Source organism: Panthera pardus, unplaced genomic scaffold (genome assembly GCF_024362965.1).
Source record: "Panthera pardus isolate Hobbes unplaced genomic scaffold, ASM2436296v1 HiC_scaffold_17, whole genome shotgun sequence".
NCBI classification, from domain to species: domain Eukaryota; kingdom Metazoa; phylum Chordata; class Mammalia; order Carnivora; family Felidae; genus Panthera; species Panthera pardus.
In genome coordinates this window covers 127,973,477-127,989,782 of record NW_026526732.1, presented here as the reverse complement: position 1 = coordinate 127,989,782, position 16,306 = coordinate 127,973,477, and the positions used below count along the sequence as shown (strand labels likewise).

Here is a 16,306-nt window from a genome sequence, read left to right as displayed (position 1 = left end):
CTGAGAGAATCTTATGGGACATCATAAAAGGAATCACAAGGTTGTAATAACTTTCTTTTTTTGTTTGTTTGTTTGTTTCAACTTTAACCTCTCTGCTTTCCAGATGCCAAAACCCATCTATGGCTCTGGGAAAGGGTTTCCTTCTGCGTAAAGAATCTGTTTAACTTTTCATTTATCTTGTGTGTGTTTCCTTTCTGTCCCAGGCTCTGGGTTCCTAAGGTGCAAGCCGTACTGTCTCTAGAACATTCTCTAGCTGTTGCTCCCACAGATGGGAAGTCTGCGGCTTCACCTTCCCCTCTGGGGTTCTCCAGAGTCTTCTCTGCTGGCATTTCATTGAAATATTAGAGTCTTGCAAACTCTCTTCACTTCTAGGATGTGGAACCAAAATTCTCCCAGTTAGTTTTTTCTTTAAGTCTTTGCTACTTGAATTCTTTTTTCTTCCCCGATTTCCTCCTGAACCCCTCCCTTCCCCCTTCCCCTGGCAATTGGCTTAAAATTTGCAAACAATTGATTTTCATCTGGCATTACTGGGTTTTTAATTTTATATTATTTCAATTTATTTATTTATTTTGAGAGAAAGAGCATGAGCAGGGGAGGGGCAGAGAGAGAGGGAGAGACAGAATCCCAAGCAGGCTCTGCATTGTCAGCACAAAACCCGATGCGGGGCTTGAACTCACGAAACGTGAGCCGAAATCAAGACTGGGACACGTAATCGACTGAGCCACCCAGGTGCACCTGCATTATTGACTTTAAAAAAAAAAAAAAAAAAAAAGCAGCTCCCCTCGGGAGTTGCTATGACCTGGAGGAGGGGAAAAGAACTTCCTAGAGGCACAGAATCCTTTTGAAAGAAAAATCTGGCAGAGATGTAAAAAAGCTTTACTGCATTCCCCTAGGACGCTTGGGTGAGCTCAGGATCTGCATTCCTCAACCAATAAGGGGTGCTCAGGCATGTCACCTGGTGTGAGGACAAAGCCAGGCTCAGGTGTCCTGGCCATGGGCATGGCTGCTTAAGCATCTACTGGTCCCCTTTGGCTGGTCCTCCCACCTCTTCCTCATCTTTGGGGCCTAGGAAGCAGAAGCCTGGCCAGCCCTGACTGTGCCCCAGCCTGCTGACACCTGGCCAGAATCAACAGGGGACATCACCCAAGTGGGACACATGCAACCTGTCACGTATGCAGCAGAGGCAGCTGGAGGCCTTAATCTCAACATGAGCTCCCACGCTGGCGGGGGACCAGCTGCAGCCAGCCCAGGCTTCCTTGGCAGCCAGCCAGCCAGCAAGGCTCAGAGACTTTGCTTCCTAATATGGGACAGAGACAGTGTGAAGCCTTCTGGTTTTAAAAGACCTGCCCCGGATCCCCTCCTCCCACCAAATCCCCCAGAGATGGGCCTCTGTGCTAATTCTATCCCTGTTCGGCTGAAAACTTTTCCACTCAGCAGTCAATCTGCAGTGTCTTGGTATTATTTGCTTTTCAACACAGCCAGTCCTTTGGCCCAGACTGAGGTCCTGCCTGGAACCCTGCATCTCCAGGACTGCTGTTTTCTGAATTAGAATTTAGAGGCCTTTTGGGGTTCCAAAGTACGTGGACAGCTTACAGGGATGGTCTAATTTGCGTAAGTGCTAAGGATATAACTATAAATTCCTGACTCGCAAATTTAGTGCTCTCAACAGCACAGAGGCTGCTGCTCTCTGTCCCTTGTCCCCCCCTACTCTGCCCCTCCTGTCCTCCTAGCATGTCTCTCCACCTGCCTGAGGATGAGCACAGTTGCCTAAATACCCTTACCTCCTAAACCAGACTATGCATATCTTGGAGGTAGGTATGCACGTATGTAATGTAAGCAGTAATTCATCATCTAGAACCTTCCTGCAAACACTACATCTTTTCTTAGGCTTATAAAGCAATAATGAAAAATTCATTTGGTTTTCAATAATTATGTAGGGTGTGTACCTGAAGGCACAGGGACTCTAAAAGAAAAGTGGACAGGAATGATGGCAATGATGGTGGCACAAACAGATGCAGGTTCCCATTGCTCTTTACTCAGAATTAATTCTCTAACTTTTACACTGCTTTGGTGAAATTCCTAAACTGCTTCTGAAATCACAGCTGCTCCTGTTTGGGTGATCAGCCTCAGGGAGCCCCGCTGTCGCTGTCGCAGGATCCTCCAGCTGAATGGTGCCCTGCGGGACGGCTGTAAGCAGCCTTCCCCCCTCAGCCACCATCCAGTGCACAGCCTGGCTCTGCCCAACGCAATTTTCATTGTTGGAGAATCCACTCGCTCCTGGACCTTTGCTCATTGCTAGATAGTTGTTCTTTTCTTTTCTTTTCTTTTTATTTTTTTTAATGTTTATTTATTTTTGAGAGAGAGAGAGAGAGAGAGAGAGAGAGAGAGAATGAGTGGGGGAGGGGCAGAGAGAGAAGGAGACAAGAGCATCTGAAGCGGGGTGTGCTCTGACAGCCTAACTTGGAGCTGGAACTCACGAACCCTGATATCATGAACTGAGCCGAAGTCAGACGTTTAACTGAATGAGCCACCCAGGCGCCCCAAAAGTTGTTCTTTTCTAACAAAAACTACCTCTCATGCAAACTCCATCCAGTGTTCTGATTTCTTCCTTCCCTCTGGCTTCTACAGATTAAACCCCTTTCCTTCTCTGGATGACAGGCACTTCAAAGATGTGCCAGGAATCTCTTGAGATCCTTCCCTCTTGGGCCCTTTGCCCTGCTTCCCACTAAGTCGTGCCACCCAGAGTGCCTCTTCTCCAGACGGGTGAGTCTGCAGACCTGCCACCACCGTGTGGCCTCTGGGGGCTTGGGGCGGGGCTTAGCCACTGAGCAAACACATGGGTTTTTCTGCGATTCCATATATAGCCCAGCTGCTAACCACAGACGAAGGGAGTCCTCTGTGGAGTGTGGTTGCCAGAAAGGAACCCTAAAAGGTGGTAGTACTTTTTCTGATAGAGCACTGTGGTTTCGTGCGGGTGAATCTTGTGTCTGGAGGTCTTCTCTGTCTTCCCTGGATCTTCCAATTGCTCAGGCCAGAGTCTTCAGAATCACCCACAGCTCCTCTCTTTCTCTGCCACCCACATGGGTTTCCTCAGTAAATCATATGAGCTCTTCTTTCAAAATCTATGCAGAATCCAATCTCTCTTCTCACCTCCCCCATCCACTACAGGCCCGAGTGGTCTCCTACCTGGTCTTAACTGCTTATACTCTCTGTCCCTACAGTCTTTTTTCAGAGGGCGGCCAGAAGGATCTTCTTAACATGTACACATGATCAGGCCACTCCTCTGGGGAGGAGGCTCTCATGACCTGCGACCCTTTCCAAGTGAAAGCCAGTGTCTCCCTACCATGGCCTGTGAGGCCATCCCTGATTCATGTCCTTCCCCCACTTCCTGTGGTTCTGTCTCCCTACAGCCCCTTGGGCTTCCTCACAGTTTCTGGAATGTGGGGCCCAGCCCTCAAAGTAGCTCTCCATCTACTTCAGGTCTTTGCCCAAAGGTCACCTTTGCAGCAAGGCCTGCCTTGACTACCCTACTTAAAACTGCCAACCGGCACAAGCCCAGCCCCACCCGGCCCGGCCCTGCTGTCCATCCCCTTCCCCGCCTGTATTCTCTCTGTGGCATCAGCACACACAATGCATGCACAGTGAAGTATCTCATGCATTGTCTGCCTGTCCTGGTGAGGCCCATAAGCTCCACAACGTGAGTTCAGTTTCCTTGGTTCTACTTCATCCCCAGCGTCTAACACACTGCCTGCACATAGAAGGTGCTCAGTGACTACCTGTCGAATGATTGACTGATTGCTCTGGGAGTCACACACGTCATGCTTTCCCTATGTCCCTTCCAGGGAGAATACCAGGTCTTGCTGGAACTGTATAATGAGAAGCGCTCCACCGTGGCCTGCGCCAATGCTACGGTCATTTGCTCCTGAGAAGCTAAGACGCGGAGCACACTCTGTCTCGTGGGAACTGCAGGCTGCCCACACTGAACCTGCTCTGGAAGAAACACCAGTCGACGACAGAGAGGCTCACCAGAGGTGCAGGTGCAGATTTTAGCCCCAGGGGTCAGACGTCCCCAGACTCCACAGGTGTGTACGTGCCTCTAAAGGAGCCTCCTGATGGTCGCCAGCCCATGGGTCCACCCTCCTCCAAACGGCCAGGCTCTCCTGCCTCTCAGCTCCTCGGGAGCACTTCTTCAGTTACCCAGAATAAAGAAATCTGGCCCACAGTCGCTCCTGACGGTCTGTTCAAAGGATCTTAGTGCCATACTTGAGTTACAATGTAATTTCCTCCAGACAGGGTGCCAGGTGCTGGCGCAGCGTAAGTAGTTCTGAGATTCAGGAAGCTGACGTCCTGAGGATATTGGGAAAATATGCCCCTTCTCCTCCTCCTTCTCCCAGGCAAGTCCCAGGCCCTTTGGCCGCGAGGGCCGAGGAGCCGATGAAACCCTACAGAGTGACATCAAAGTCCCACCTACCAAACCTCATTACATCTTCACCCCAAAAGCCTTGGCTACCCCTGGCCTCAGCACACCATGGCTCTCAGTAATGCATTCATTCATTCTCCATGTGTAACTACTGAACACTTAAGTACCAGGCCCTGTGCTCAGCACTTAGGATTCTCCAGGGAGCAAAACAGACACTGTCCCTGCCTCGTCAAGTGTGCGGTCCCTTGAAATATTAAAAAGTCATGTTGATCGGTGTGGACACATCCATTCACGCACAGAAACCTCTCCTTCAATGCCCTCTGCAAAGGAGCCGGTTGCTGTCTGCTGTTAGAGCCGTTTTGGCAGCCCTGTGTTTTTCTGTCCCAGGATGTGCAGAATCGCACGGTGGGCTCCACATCCCTGACACCATCCTGTGCCCTCCTCCCCTACCCCAATCCTTCCAGTGTCCCTCAGCCCAGCATCTGGCCCTCTTGCTCCTACTGGGGAACTGGCATAGGGTGACTGGGTGACTTTGTAGGTCTTTGATATCCACACAAATGCCACTATGTTAGAGATTAAGACAGGAAAACTACAGAGTTTAAAAATGTTCATTGCTATTAATTACCATCCGCACATAATTAAACTACCCAGGATAGCAGGCTGTAAATGCCTGGGGAATTAAAACTTTAAAACCAGCATCTGAGGTTTTTTTGGCTATGGAGAAACAAAATTATAGCAGTGTCCTCACCTACACCCATAAATGCTCGGGAGAAAAGACATACTGTGGTTATGCCCCGCTGGGGAGCAAACCTCTGAATCCACACACGGGGGTGATCCTGTTATGTACACAGATGGCATTCCCTCAAGAGAGACATGCCCCTGTTTCCTTTCCCATAACACGCAGTAAAAGTCGTGTGGAGATTCTGGGCACTCACACGTTCCAACAGCTCAGGACAGTGGTCACAGCCTTCCAGAGGCAGGGACAAGTAGAAGCAATCTCACTTCTTATTTTTCTGCAATTTCCCTTCCTATTCTTTTGTCCTCTTAAAATTCATTGACAATGCGTGTGTACGTGCACGCACACACATGCGCGTGAGCATGAGACAGAGAGAGAAAGAGAGAGAGGTTCAGATCTCTGGGTTTGGGTTAAACAGGGGTTTCCGTGTACGGGGCTGGCCCTAGCCATGACTGAGTACACATGAATACACAGAGGCTGCACTAAAGGATTGACTTGAGAGGAAACCAAAATGTTTCTGTGTCCTGTCACAGGCCTTAAATTTCACCATGAGTTTCATTCCTGCAAGCTGAGAAAGTTTTTCACTGGTTCCGCGTCTCCTATTAAAACACAAACTGGGGCCGCCTGGGTGGCTCAAATCAGTTAAGCATCCAACTTCGGCTCAGGTCATGATCTCGCAGTTTGTGAATTTGAGCCCCACGTCGGGCTCTGTGCTGACAGAGTGGAAACTGCTTGGGATTCTCTGTCTTTCCTTCTCTCTCCGCCCCTCCCCGCCCTCTCTCTCTCAAAAATAAATAAGTAAATGAACATTTAAAAAAATAGTAAAATAAAATACAAACCATCTTGGTCAGAGAAATGCCAGAATAATTATCACTATTAAACACTCTGGCAGAAAATTAATAACTAAGATGAAGTTTGGAACTGCCCCTGCAGGAAGCAAGAGTTATTCAGGGAGGGGGCTGGGCAATACCAAGGCAAGCTCTCTTGGGGTAACCCCCCCACGTGTGGGGAGGGGGGTACACTGACAAAGAACTTAAGTTGTGTCTCATCTTCTCACAGAGTTTGCTGCTGTTTCAAAATCACTATAAAACATCCTAAATAAACTTCTCAATAAAATTCCCTGAAAAAAAAAAAATCAGTTTGATTCAAGATGATGCTATGTTTCCAAAGAACTCTTGTGGAAACAAGACAGTTCTAGGCATTTTGGTGCCCACAGGCCTCTCCTTATATTTTAAATCTCTGTGTTTACATATACAGTTAACCCTTGAACAACATGGGGATTAGAGGCACCAACCCCTCATGCAAGTAAAAACCCACATATAACTTTTGACTCTCCAAAAACTCAACTACGAAGAGCCTACTGTTGATCAGAAGCCTTACCACACAATAAGTTAATACATATTTTGTATGTTATATGTATTAAATGTTGTATTCATACAACAGAGTAAGCTAGAGAAAAGAAAATGTTAAGAAAACATAAGGAAAAGAAAATACACTTACAATACTGCACTCTATTGAAAAAAAATCAGCAAAGACATGGGCACTGGCAGTTCAAACCCATGTTCCATTTTCAATTACACATATGCATGCTGTTCCAGGGTGTGTATCTATATATTTGGTGGGAAGGGCCCAAGGCCAGCACTCAAGCACAAAGCTGAAGATCCATTTGGGCAGTGTGACCAGGTCACTTAGAATGTTTGAGCATAAGGAACAGAGACTCAACTCAGTCTTAGACATACAGGGGCCTCCTTGGCCCCTTGATTGCTGAGCCCCCACGTGTTTCTGGCACCAGCTTTGATTTGCCGCAGACACTAACACTTCTCATGGTGCTTCACCTCTATTTCTCCATGGTTCTTGCACCTCTGGCCCTCTGAATACTGCTTTCACTCTCAGTCTTTCCTATAACAGCAAATAGTTTCACACTATTTTGTCCAGTGTACAAAAGGAAAGAGACACCCTTCTCCCAAAGCCCTGCATTCCTTCTACGTGCAAAGGCTTGGGTCACATGACCTCTCCGGGCCCTTTGCTTTGGCCCTGCACTGATTGGCTTAACCTAGGTCATGTGACCCGGTACTGCGCGGGATCAGCCTCAACCCGGCTAGAACCACACTTGTCCCTAAGTGTAAACTGGGGGAGTTGGACAGGGGTAAAAGGAGAAAGGGGGGAAAGATGCCAGGAGGCCCTAGCATGTCTGGAATTAGATCAGCACTGCAGTCCTAACCCTCCCCTAGCTGCTAACCGAGTGACTTAATTCTCTAACCTTGGCTTGCTCACCTGCAAGTGTCAGCGGTGACACCTGCCTTATAGAAGTACTGAGACTTAAGAAACAATGCGTGGCAGACACTTAGAACAGAGCTTGGCAGGTGACTGAATAAAAGGGAGTTATTATTATGCCAAGGTGGTGCCTAGTCCCTTTGGGCTGCTGTGACAAGAGTCCCTTAACCCGAATGTTTTGTAAACAATAGACATTTATTTCTTACAGAATTTTGGAGATTGGGAAGCCCAAGATCAAGGTGCTGGCAGATTCAGTGTGTGATGAGATGCTGTTTCCCGGTTTATAGGAGCTGTGTTCTTGAACATGGAGGAAGTGCAAGGCAGCTCTCTGGAACTTTTTTCTTAAGGGCACTAAGCCTATTCATGAGGGCTAGACCCTCATCACCTAATTTCCTCCCAAAGGCCCCACCTCCAGATACCATCTCCTTGGGAGTTAGGATTTCAACATGTGACTTAGGAAGGACACAAACCATTTGTCAATAAGAGGTAGGAAGGAGATAAAGCCCCTTTCCCTAATTTACTTCTCCTGTCCCTCCTACGTGATTGAGGCAGCCTTCCAGCCCTGCCCTTGCCCATAAGCCCACATTCCTTTTGAAGTATTCAGATGATTCCTTGGCATCTAGATATCTTTCTTCTAAGTGCAGCTAGTTTTATCAGACCTGGCATGGGGCATGTCCACTGAGCCTCATCCTGGAACCATGAACTCCAAAGAGGATTGAAGAGAAGTATCCAGGTCCAAATTTCCCCCAAACAAAAACATTCTTTTTTTTTCTTTTTTTACATTTATTTACTTTTGAGAGACAGAGAGAGACAGAGCATAAGTGGGGGAGGGGCAGAGAGAGAGGGAGACACAGAATCCAGAATCTGAAGCAGGTTCCAGGCTCCAAGCTGTCAGCACAGAGCCTGACGTGGGGCTTGAACCCACAAATTGTGAGATGGTGACCTGAATCTAAATCGGAAGCTTAAAGGACTGAGCCACCCAGGCGCCCCTTCCCTAAACAGAAACATTCTAACCAGGCCAAACAGGCCCAGGAAAGAAAATGTGCATAATTCTTAATTAAATTTGTTTCTTGTAAAAGGAAAAAAGCAAAGAAAGGATACACATGCAAAAAGGAGGAACTAAATGTAACATCTGCACATTTAACAATTACATCTGCCTTCAGCGAAAATAACCCAAAATAGCTAGCAAGAGAAGGGAAAGGGCCACATCCTGATTTTAACCCGAATTGTGAGGGAGGCAGTTCATCGGGTCTCAGCAGTTCAAGTTCAGATTTGAATCAGCTGCATTTTTTGTCAGTCAGCAAAACAAGTTCCTCTAATTTCCTGATCATTTTCTCTGGCAGGCAGGGGCTCCAGGAGAATTGGGAAAGAGCTAGTTTACATCCAGTTTGTAAATAACTTCAGTGGCTCCATTTGGAACTGAAGGCTTCAGCTACCTTCCTTCGGATGCACCAGACTGAACTTTCTTCCCACCCCACCCCCCCCTCTGCTCTCCTCTCATCCAGCTTTCCTTTAAAATGTGTGACAAAACCAAATTCTTTCCCCCAGTATCTTGGTCTCCTCGCTCCTGTGGAAAAGAATTTATGCATGGATGTTATTTCAGCTGAAAACAATGATTTCTTCCCTTAGCTGATATTTTTATGGATTCCCTGAAACCCAAGCAAGGTCTAGAAAAAAAGAAAACATCCATGCCGCAGAAGGCTGTACCATTTTATTGTGGCTTTCCCTTCTTCTATTCAGAAATGGAAGAGAATTTGAGAAGGGGCCAGAGAATATTATAGAAATGATCAAAGGGATACAACCAGGCTTCAGCATAAAGAGAAATTAAAAGGATTTTAAATGAGCGGGCTTAGAAAGGTAGCATCTGAGAAGTCAGAACAACAACAATAATAAAAATAATAATACCATGGCTTGAAAACTAACCATTATTTGACCATTTGTTATGTGCCAGACATTGATACATATACACATATTTTTCCTATCTCAATAACAGCCGGTGCGCAGGTGATAAGGTAATTCAAGTTGTAGAAGAGAAAGCTGGTGTTACAGAAGGGAGGTAACCACCCGCCCCCCTTCCCCCCCCCCATCCTGCTTCCCATGAGCCCAGCAGGCTGGGATTTAAATCCGTCTGACTGCAAACCCAGGCTCTTGCTGGCTGATGCTGCCCCTGGTTGCTTGGTTGGAGGTCATATAGTAGGGAGCACTTTATGGGTTTAGCTGTGGGCTTGCAGAATTTAAGTCAAGAAGCAACCAGGCTATAAACAAAGGTGGGCTAATGAAGAGTTCTATTAACCCATTGATGAGAGCAGAAAAGAAAAAAAGAAAAAAAAAAGACCATGAATGTTTAAGGAATATACTGAACTACTGAGTTTCATGATTTGAAAGAGCTACACTCTTCAACAACAACCAACACACAAAACAAAACAAAAATCTCTTGGTCATTCATGTCAAACCTGCCTGGATGAATTGGATGAATAGTCCAGGAGAGCCTTGCTTTTTCACTTTCTCCCTTCCTCCCTCCATCCCTCCCTTCCTGCCTCCCTTCCCTTCCTTCCTTCTTGTTTTCTTTCTTCCCTTCTTTTCTTCAGTAAATTTTTTATCCAGCACCACCTACTTGCTGACCACTGTATTAAAGATAGTACATAGAATATAGAAATGAATAATATATAATTCCTGTCTTATATTTTAGGCAAAGGAAAGAAGCAAAGTATCAAAAATCTTATAGGATGGGTAGTCCATGGTAGGTAGCAAGAAAGAGGAACAGAACACTCTGGCTTCATGGGGAGGGTGTACAGCGTTGGCTTAATGCTGGCCCTTGAAGGATGGATGACATTAGAGAGCCTGGTGCCCATGATGGAAGCAGTCCCAGCTCTCGCTTCCTGGCTATCAATCTGGTGTTTCATTCCCAGTGACTGGCACATACTGTATTTCTGCTATCATTAGGCAATGAATTTGATTTTAGATGAAATGAAGTATATAATAAAACACTCTCACCCAAGCACAGGCTTTTCTGTTAATGCTTAGTTACAATCCCCAGAACTAAAAGAATCAGCAAGCGTTTCTTGAAGCTTATTGTGAACCCACATCTCAGTCTGAGCCCATCTCCCCATCAAAGGGTGCCCTTGCCTCCCTCTCGAGGAACTCCTTTCCATCCCTCCCTGGTGAGAAGGTATTCTCTTCACCAAGTGTACCCTCACCCCTGTCATATTTAACTCATGTTGTCTTCATCCCTGAGTGTTGAGAGGTGTGGGTCTGACCCAGTAAGTGAGGGTCCTGTGTAGGTTCCCTGAGGATGGGATGGATGAAGGAGAGAGAGGGGATGCCAGCCTGAGAAGCACCTGGAAAACAGCATGGTAACCTGAACAAATGCAGTGAGAGGGGACCAGAGACTGGAGATGCAGGGGGGCAGGGAGCAGAGAGCAGCTGTTTTGAGGGTAATAAGCAGCAGGTGTGAGGAAATTCAGGGCAGACATAGCACCCACAGAAGCCAGGAGGCCTGGATGGGCAGACCCATAGCACCTGGCCCTGTGCCCGTCAACCTTCTTCCCACATTTGTTTTCCAGAGCCCACGTAGTCATACTCATGTACCACGATATTCACTGGAGCCAAGATCATGGTCTTTGTAAGTTCTCCCCTGGGTCCCATCCCTTTGGACTGCTGTAACAAAAATACCATAGAATAAGGAGCGTATAAACAACAGAAATGTATCGCTCATAGTTCTGGAGGCTGGGAATTCCAAGATCAAGGTGCCGGCATATTCAGTGTCTGCTGAGAACCTGCTTCCTGGATCGTTGGTAGCTGTCTTCTCAGTGTATCCTCACTGAGGTGGCGGGGGCGGGTGAGGGCATTCTCTGGGGTCTCTTTTTTAAGGGCACTAATCCCACCCCTGAGACTTACACCTTCATGACCTAATTATCTCCCAAGTGCCCGCCTCCAAATACCATCATCCTGGGAGGTAGATTTCAACATATGAATTGGGGGGGGGGGGGGGGGGGGTGGGGCACAGACACTCAGACCACAGCACTTCTTTCCTTTCCTCATCTCATTTTTGGTAACAAAACAGAAATACAGTAAAACCTTGGTTTGTGAGCATAAATCGTTCCGGAAACATGCTTATAATCCAAAGCACTTGTCTATCAAAGCGAATTTTCCCATAAGAAATAATGGAAACTTAGATGATTTGTTCCACAACCCAAAAATATATATATAAAAATAATTATAATACTGTAATATAATACAAAGTCACAAAGAAAATACAAAAAATAAAGAAAGACAAATTAAATTGCACTTACCTTTTGAAAAACTTCATGGCTGGTGTGAAGGAGTCAAGAAAGGAAGGGTTATTGTGTAGGACAACTTTCACCATCACTAACGGAATCACTGTTATCTATTGGCTTAATGGAATCTTTTTCTTTTTGAGCAACTTTAACAAGGAACCTATCCATTGACACTTGCTTTTGCCTCCTGAGGATTTCATGGAAATGCAACACTGCATTCTCTTTAAACATATTCATCGCTTGCACTGCTATAGCCTTATTTGGGTGGTGCTTTTCTACAAAATTTTGCACTGTTTCCCATATTTGACATATCTTCCTAATCTCATTTAAAGTGAGGGATTCCTCTGCTTTTTTCCTCCTCCTCCTCTGCAGATGAGATGCAGATGTAGACTTCTTATAAAATCTTGCAATTTCCACCACACACATACCTTGTTCATACTTCTCGATGACTTCCTTCTTAACTTCCACCATAATCATAATCTCATAGCCATGTTCAGTGCACTCAGAGTCTTAAAATCAGAAACAAGCCACTAAAGTCATCCACTGAGAGCTGCATCACACCTGTTCTCGCCCTCGAGGAGTTGTTCCCAGAGGACTTTCAAGGCTGGGGAAGCAGCTCTAAAAAAAAATAAAATAAAATAATAAAATAAAATAAAATAAAATAAAATAAAATAAAATAAAATAAAATAATAGTGGGGCCCCGGGGTGGCTCAGTTGTTTAAAGGTCCAGCTTCGGCTCAGGTCATGATCTCGCAGTTCGTATGCTTGGGCCCTTCATTGGGCTCTGTGCTGACAGCTCAGAGCCTGGAGCCTACTTCAGATTCTGGGTCTCTCTCTCTCTCTCTCTCTGCCCCTCACCCCCCATCTCTCAAAAATAAATAAACATTTAAAATTTTTTAAAGTAATTAAAAATCAACACAACTTTGGAAAGGAATAAATTCTCACCTTAGCAAAGGACACCATGTCATCTCTGCTGGATATCTTCAGGGTGGAAACCATGAGGTTGGCATCATGTTGTAGCTGAGCTCATGAGCGCAAAGGTACAGTCAAAAGGCATCCCATCTCCCCACTCAGCCCCTTGGATTTGTGGCAAAGCCTCAAGGAGAGAGAAGCTGAGCCAGAAGCTGACTTTATAATGTCAGGGATCCCGTGGCATTTTGTAGGGTCCAATAACCATGTGGCAAGTGGGTAGAACACAGCATGGCTTGTTCCACAAACTTGGAAGAACCCAGCACAAAGTGGGGGAGGAGAGAATCAGGCCTGGCACAGGCCCCATGCTTCTCCAAAACACACAACAGTAGCTTTAAGAGCTTGGACAACAGCACCAGGGGAGGGTGGTGAAGAATGAAACAGGAAAGAGCTGCTCTTGAGCTGACACGAGGTGCCCAGAAGTAACCAGCCTCAGATAAGAAGAGAGTCTGGAAAGATTCTGTAACATGCATGTGGAATGATAAGTCAGTGATATTTATTTAAGTTGTGATTGTTAGAGCATCTTCATATGAATCCACAGACTAACACAGAAATTCCAATTTTACTAGTGGGCAGGATTTCCCTTCCCCAGAGCCACATGGGAATAGGGAATCCCATTACCTTATCGTGTGATCCCACCCCAGCTCCTTCTGTTTCCCCACTTACATCTGGAACTGCATGTGGACCTACTTATAACTTTTGCACCATCCCCATACTATTGTTTTTCCCTCTGCTGGAAGAAAGACAGGTGTATTGTTTCTATTGTGAGTAAAGTTCCTTCTTCACCATCCTCCTGACAATAGCATCAGAACCTATAGTCTGTTTATATTCTGGCCTGGAGCACACCCCTCAACCCCCACAGCACTCATTTACTTTACTTCTAAAGAAAATACGTGGTAGGGTCTGCAGGAGAATAAACTCCGAAGTCAGGGAAATTTGCAAAGTGCTAGACAGATATGTGCATGACAAGAATGGAATTTGTGGAGAACATTGTCCTAATTGCACAGATAATATTTATAATGAACATTTATTAGCCAACGGCTTAGGGCTTTATTATGTCCCTTCCCCTCTAGACTCCACAAAAACCAGATATGGTCTCAAAGTCAGGAACATGAGCCAGAATCCATATAATAAAGGTTCAGACTGCAGCTAATTTAGCTAATGAGAAGGGAATACAGTTAGTTGTCGTGGATCCAGTCTCTAACTGTGTCACAAGGACTCCTTGGGCAGACTTCCACCATGTAAAATAGGCTTTGTTTCAAAGGAGCAGCTGCCTTGTCATGCGGCAAGATCAAATTCCATGCTTGGGACTACCACTGGGATAGATAACATCAATTATATGTGATTATAAAACATTATATGTGATTATAAAAAGGTACCCCTGGTGAAGCCAGAATCAGTGTCATATGACTTGGCAAGAAGATGACACTTTTGTGCCAAGCAGAAGAGTACTTGTCTTGTAGACAGACATGGGCCTATGCCCAGATACATGGCTTTGTAAGTGGGCACACACTGGATTTCAGTCCTCTGTCTCTGTTTGTGCAGTCCACAACCTATACAACCTAACCTAGTTGTCCATATCTAGCTTTGGAATTGTCTCCCACCACATAGCACATGTTCAAGAAAAAGAGCCAAATAAAGGGAATATTCTGACTCAAAGAGACATCATTTTGTGCCTATTGATTAAAGGTCCCTGATATCATCAATTACTCTACCCTACCCAGTCCCCACTCACCACTACCAATAACCAACCTTAATAATGAGCCACCCTAGCTAAAAAGTTATTCTGGAGGTAAAACTGCTAAATGAAACAAATACATAGGCTTCCCTCTAATCTTGCTTGTTCCTGTCATTTTTCATTCCAACTCAGAACTGAGCTTGTTCTATTATAACAACAAAAAAGTTGTTAACATCCTTGTTCCATGACAGCCTTGTCCTTATCGAAAATACTGCTACTTCACCATTTTTAGAGTATCACTCCCTCCAAGAAGCTTTCCATCTCTGATACCCAGGCTGGGTTACAGGGGCTCCTGTAGTGCCCTCCCCTTGCCTTGACCATGGGGTTGCACTAACCACATTCTCCTATAATTACGTGTTTACTTTCTGTCTGCCATACTGAGGCATAAGCAACCTGAGAGTAGAAACAAGGACTTATTCACCTTTGAACAAATCTCTCGCACTTGACTTAAAATGTCTGATCAATGAATGGTCTAAGGAAGAAAAGTAATCTGGATTGCACACTGTATTAGTTTGCCAGGCTTGCTGTAACAAAAGTACCACAAATTGAGTGACTTAGAGCAACAGAAATTTATTGTCTCACAGTTCTGGAGGGCAGAAGTCTGAAATCAAGGTACCAGCAGGGCCATACTCCCTCTGAAGGTGCTAAGGAAGAACCATTCCGTGCTTCTCCTAGCTTCTGGTAGTCTGGTAGCCTCAGGCATTCTTTGGCTTATTAACACCTCCTCAATCCTATCTTCACATGGCCCTCTCCCTGTGTATCTTTCCATCACCTTCCCTCCATACATGTCTGTCTCTATGTCCAAATTCCCCTTCTTATAAGGACACAAATCATACTGGATTTGGGCCCCCTCTAATGATCTCATTTTAATTTGGTTGTCCATGTAAACACCTTATTTCCAAATAAGGTTATCCTAAGCTTCTGTGGTTAGGATTTCAACATATCGTTTGGGAGGATACAATTCAATCTGTAACATGTGCCTATTATTTGGCCAACTTTAACATGTGGGTAATTTTGCTTAATACTCATAGCAATCCCCTGTAGTAGGTAGTATAATTCCCGCTATTCATAATATTGCAAACTGAGACTCCATGGGAGAGCACAGGGTAGTAATTAGTGCAGCCAGGTTTTGTGCCCATGTGTATGTGGCCTTAACACTGGACAGAATGTCATGGTGAAGACGAGCATGGACTTGGGGTACAGATAGTCCTTAGCAGAAATTCTGCCCCTGGACCTCTGGGCCATGTGGCCTCCATGTCCTCACTTGTTAGTTAAATAGAGGCACTAATAGAACCAAAGTGTTCACGTCATTTGGAGATGCGGGGCAAGTAAAACAATCACCATATATTGTCTAGCACAGAAATTGACAAAAAAATTAGCTAATATTGTATCATGATGTCACTCTAACTGCATCTTCCGGAAAAGCAGCCTCAGAGACAGCACCAGATTTGTTAGAAATGAAGCATGAGTCTCCGGTTCATCTGTGAAGGGTGAGACTTTTCTAGCAAAGTCCACCCATCCTGTATTCACGGAGAAGCCATCTGTTTCCTTTCCAGCACCTCCTCCTCCAGCTCAGATATGGTATTCTGAGCAAAACAGGAATGTCCAGGAACAGCAGCCCAGCCCAGACATCCTCCCCTCTGACACAGCTTGCTGTGCCACTAGCCTTCTAATCTGCTCCTTGCTTATCTTTGTCCCTACTGTCACCACTTCACAATGACTTGTAACAATGGGGTACTTTAATGCAACCACGGGGATCCTCCAGAGAATCTTTCAGTCAAAGGATACAGGAGGCAGGAGAAGACCTGAGTCCTGAGTCCTGAGTCCTTAAAAATCTCCAACAAAGCAAAACCTATACTTTTCTAAAAGGTTTTTTTCATTAACCAGCAGCT

General features: G+C 45.5%; 1 protein-coding gene across 3 annotated transcripts in view; it reads left to right on the top strand.

Annotated features, from left to right (window-relative positions):
* The window catches only part of LY86 (lymphocyte antigen 86), a 61,022-nt gene extending 56,800 nt beyond the window's left edge, over positions 1–4,222 (top strand). The window contains exons 5-6 of one of the 3 annotated variants that reach the window (XR_008423056.1): positions 2,629–2,763; positions 3,843–3,936. Coding sequence is in view for 1 of the 3 variants with exons in the window: in XM_019419826.2 (XP_019275371.1) it covers positions 3,843–3,926 (84 nt within the window). In the remaining 2 variants the exon portion in view is untranslated. Of the gene's footprint in view, positions 1–2,628; positions 2,764–3,842 lie in introns of all 3 variants that reach the window. The other 2 variants (XR_002072562.2, XM_019419826.2) reach the window with 2 other exon arrangements.
* Positions 4,223–16,306: the final 12,084 nt, after the last annotated feature.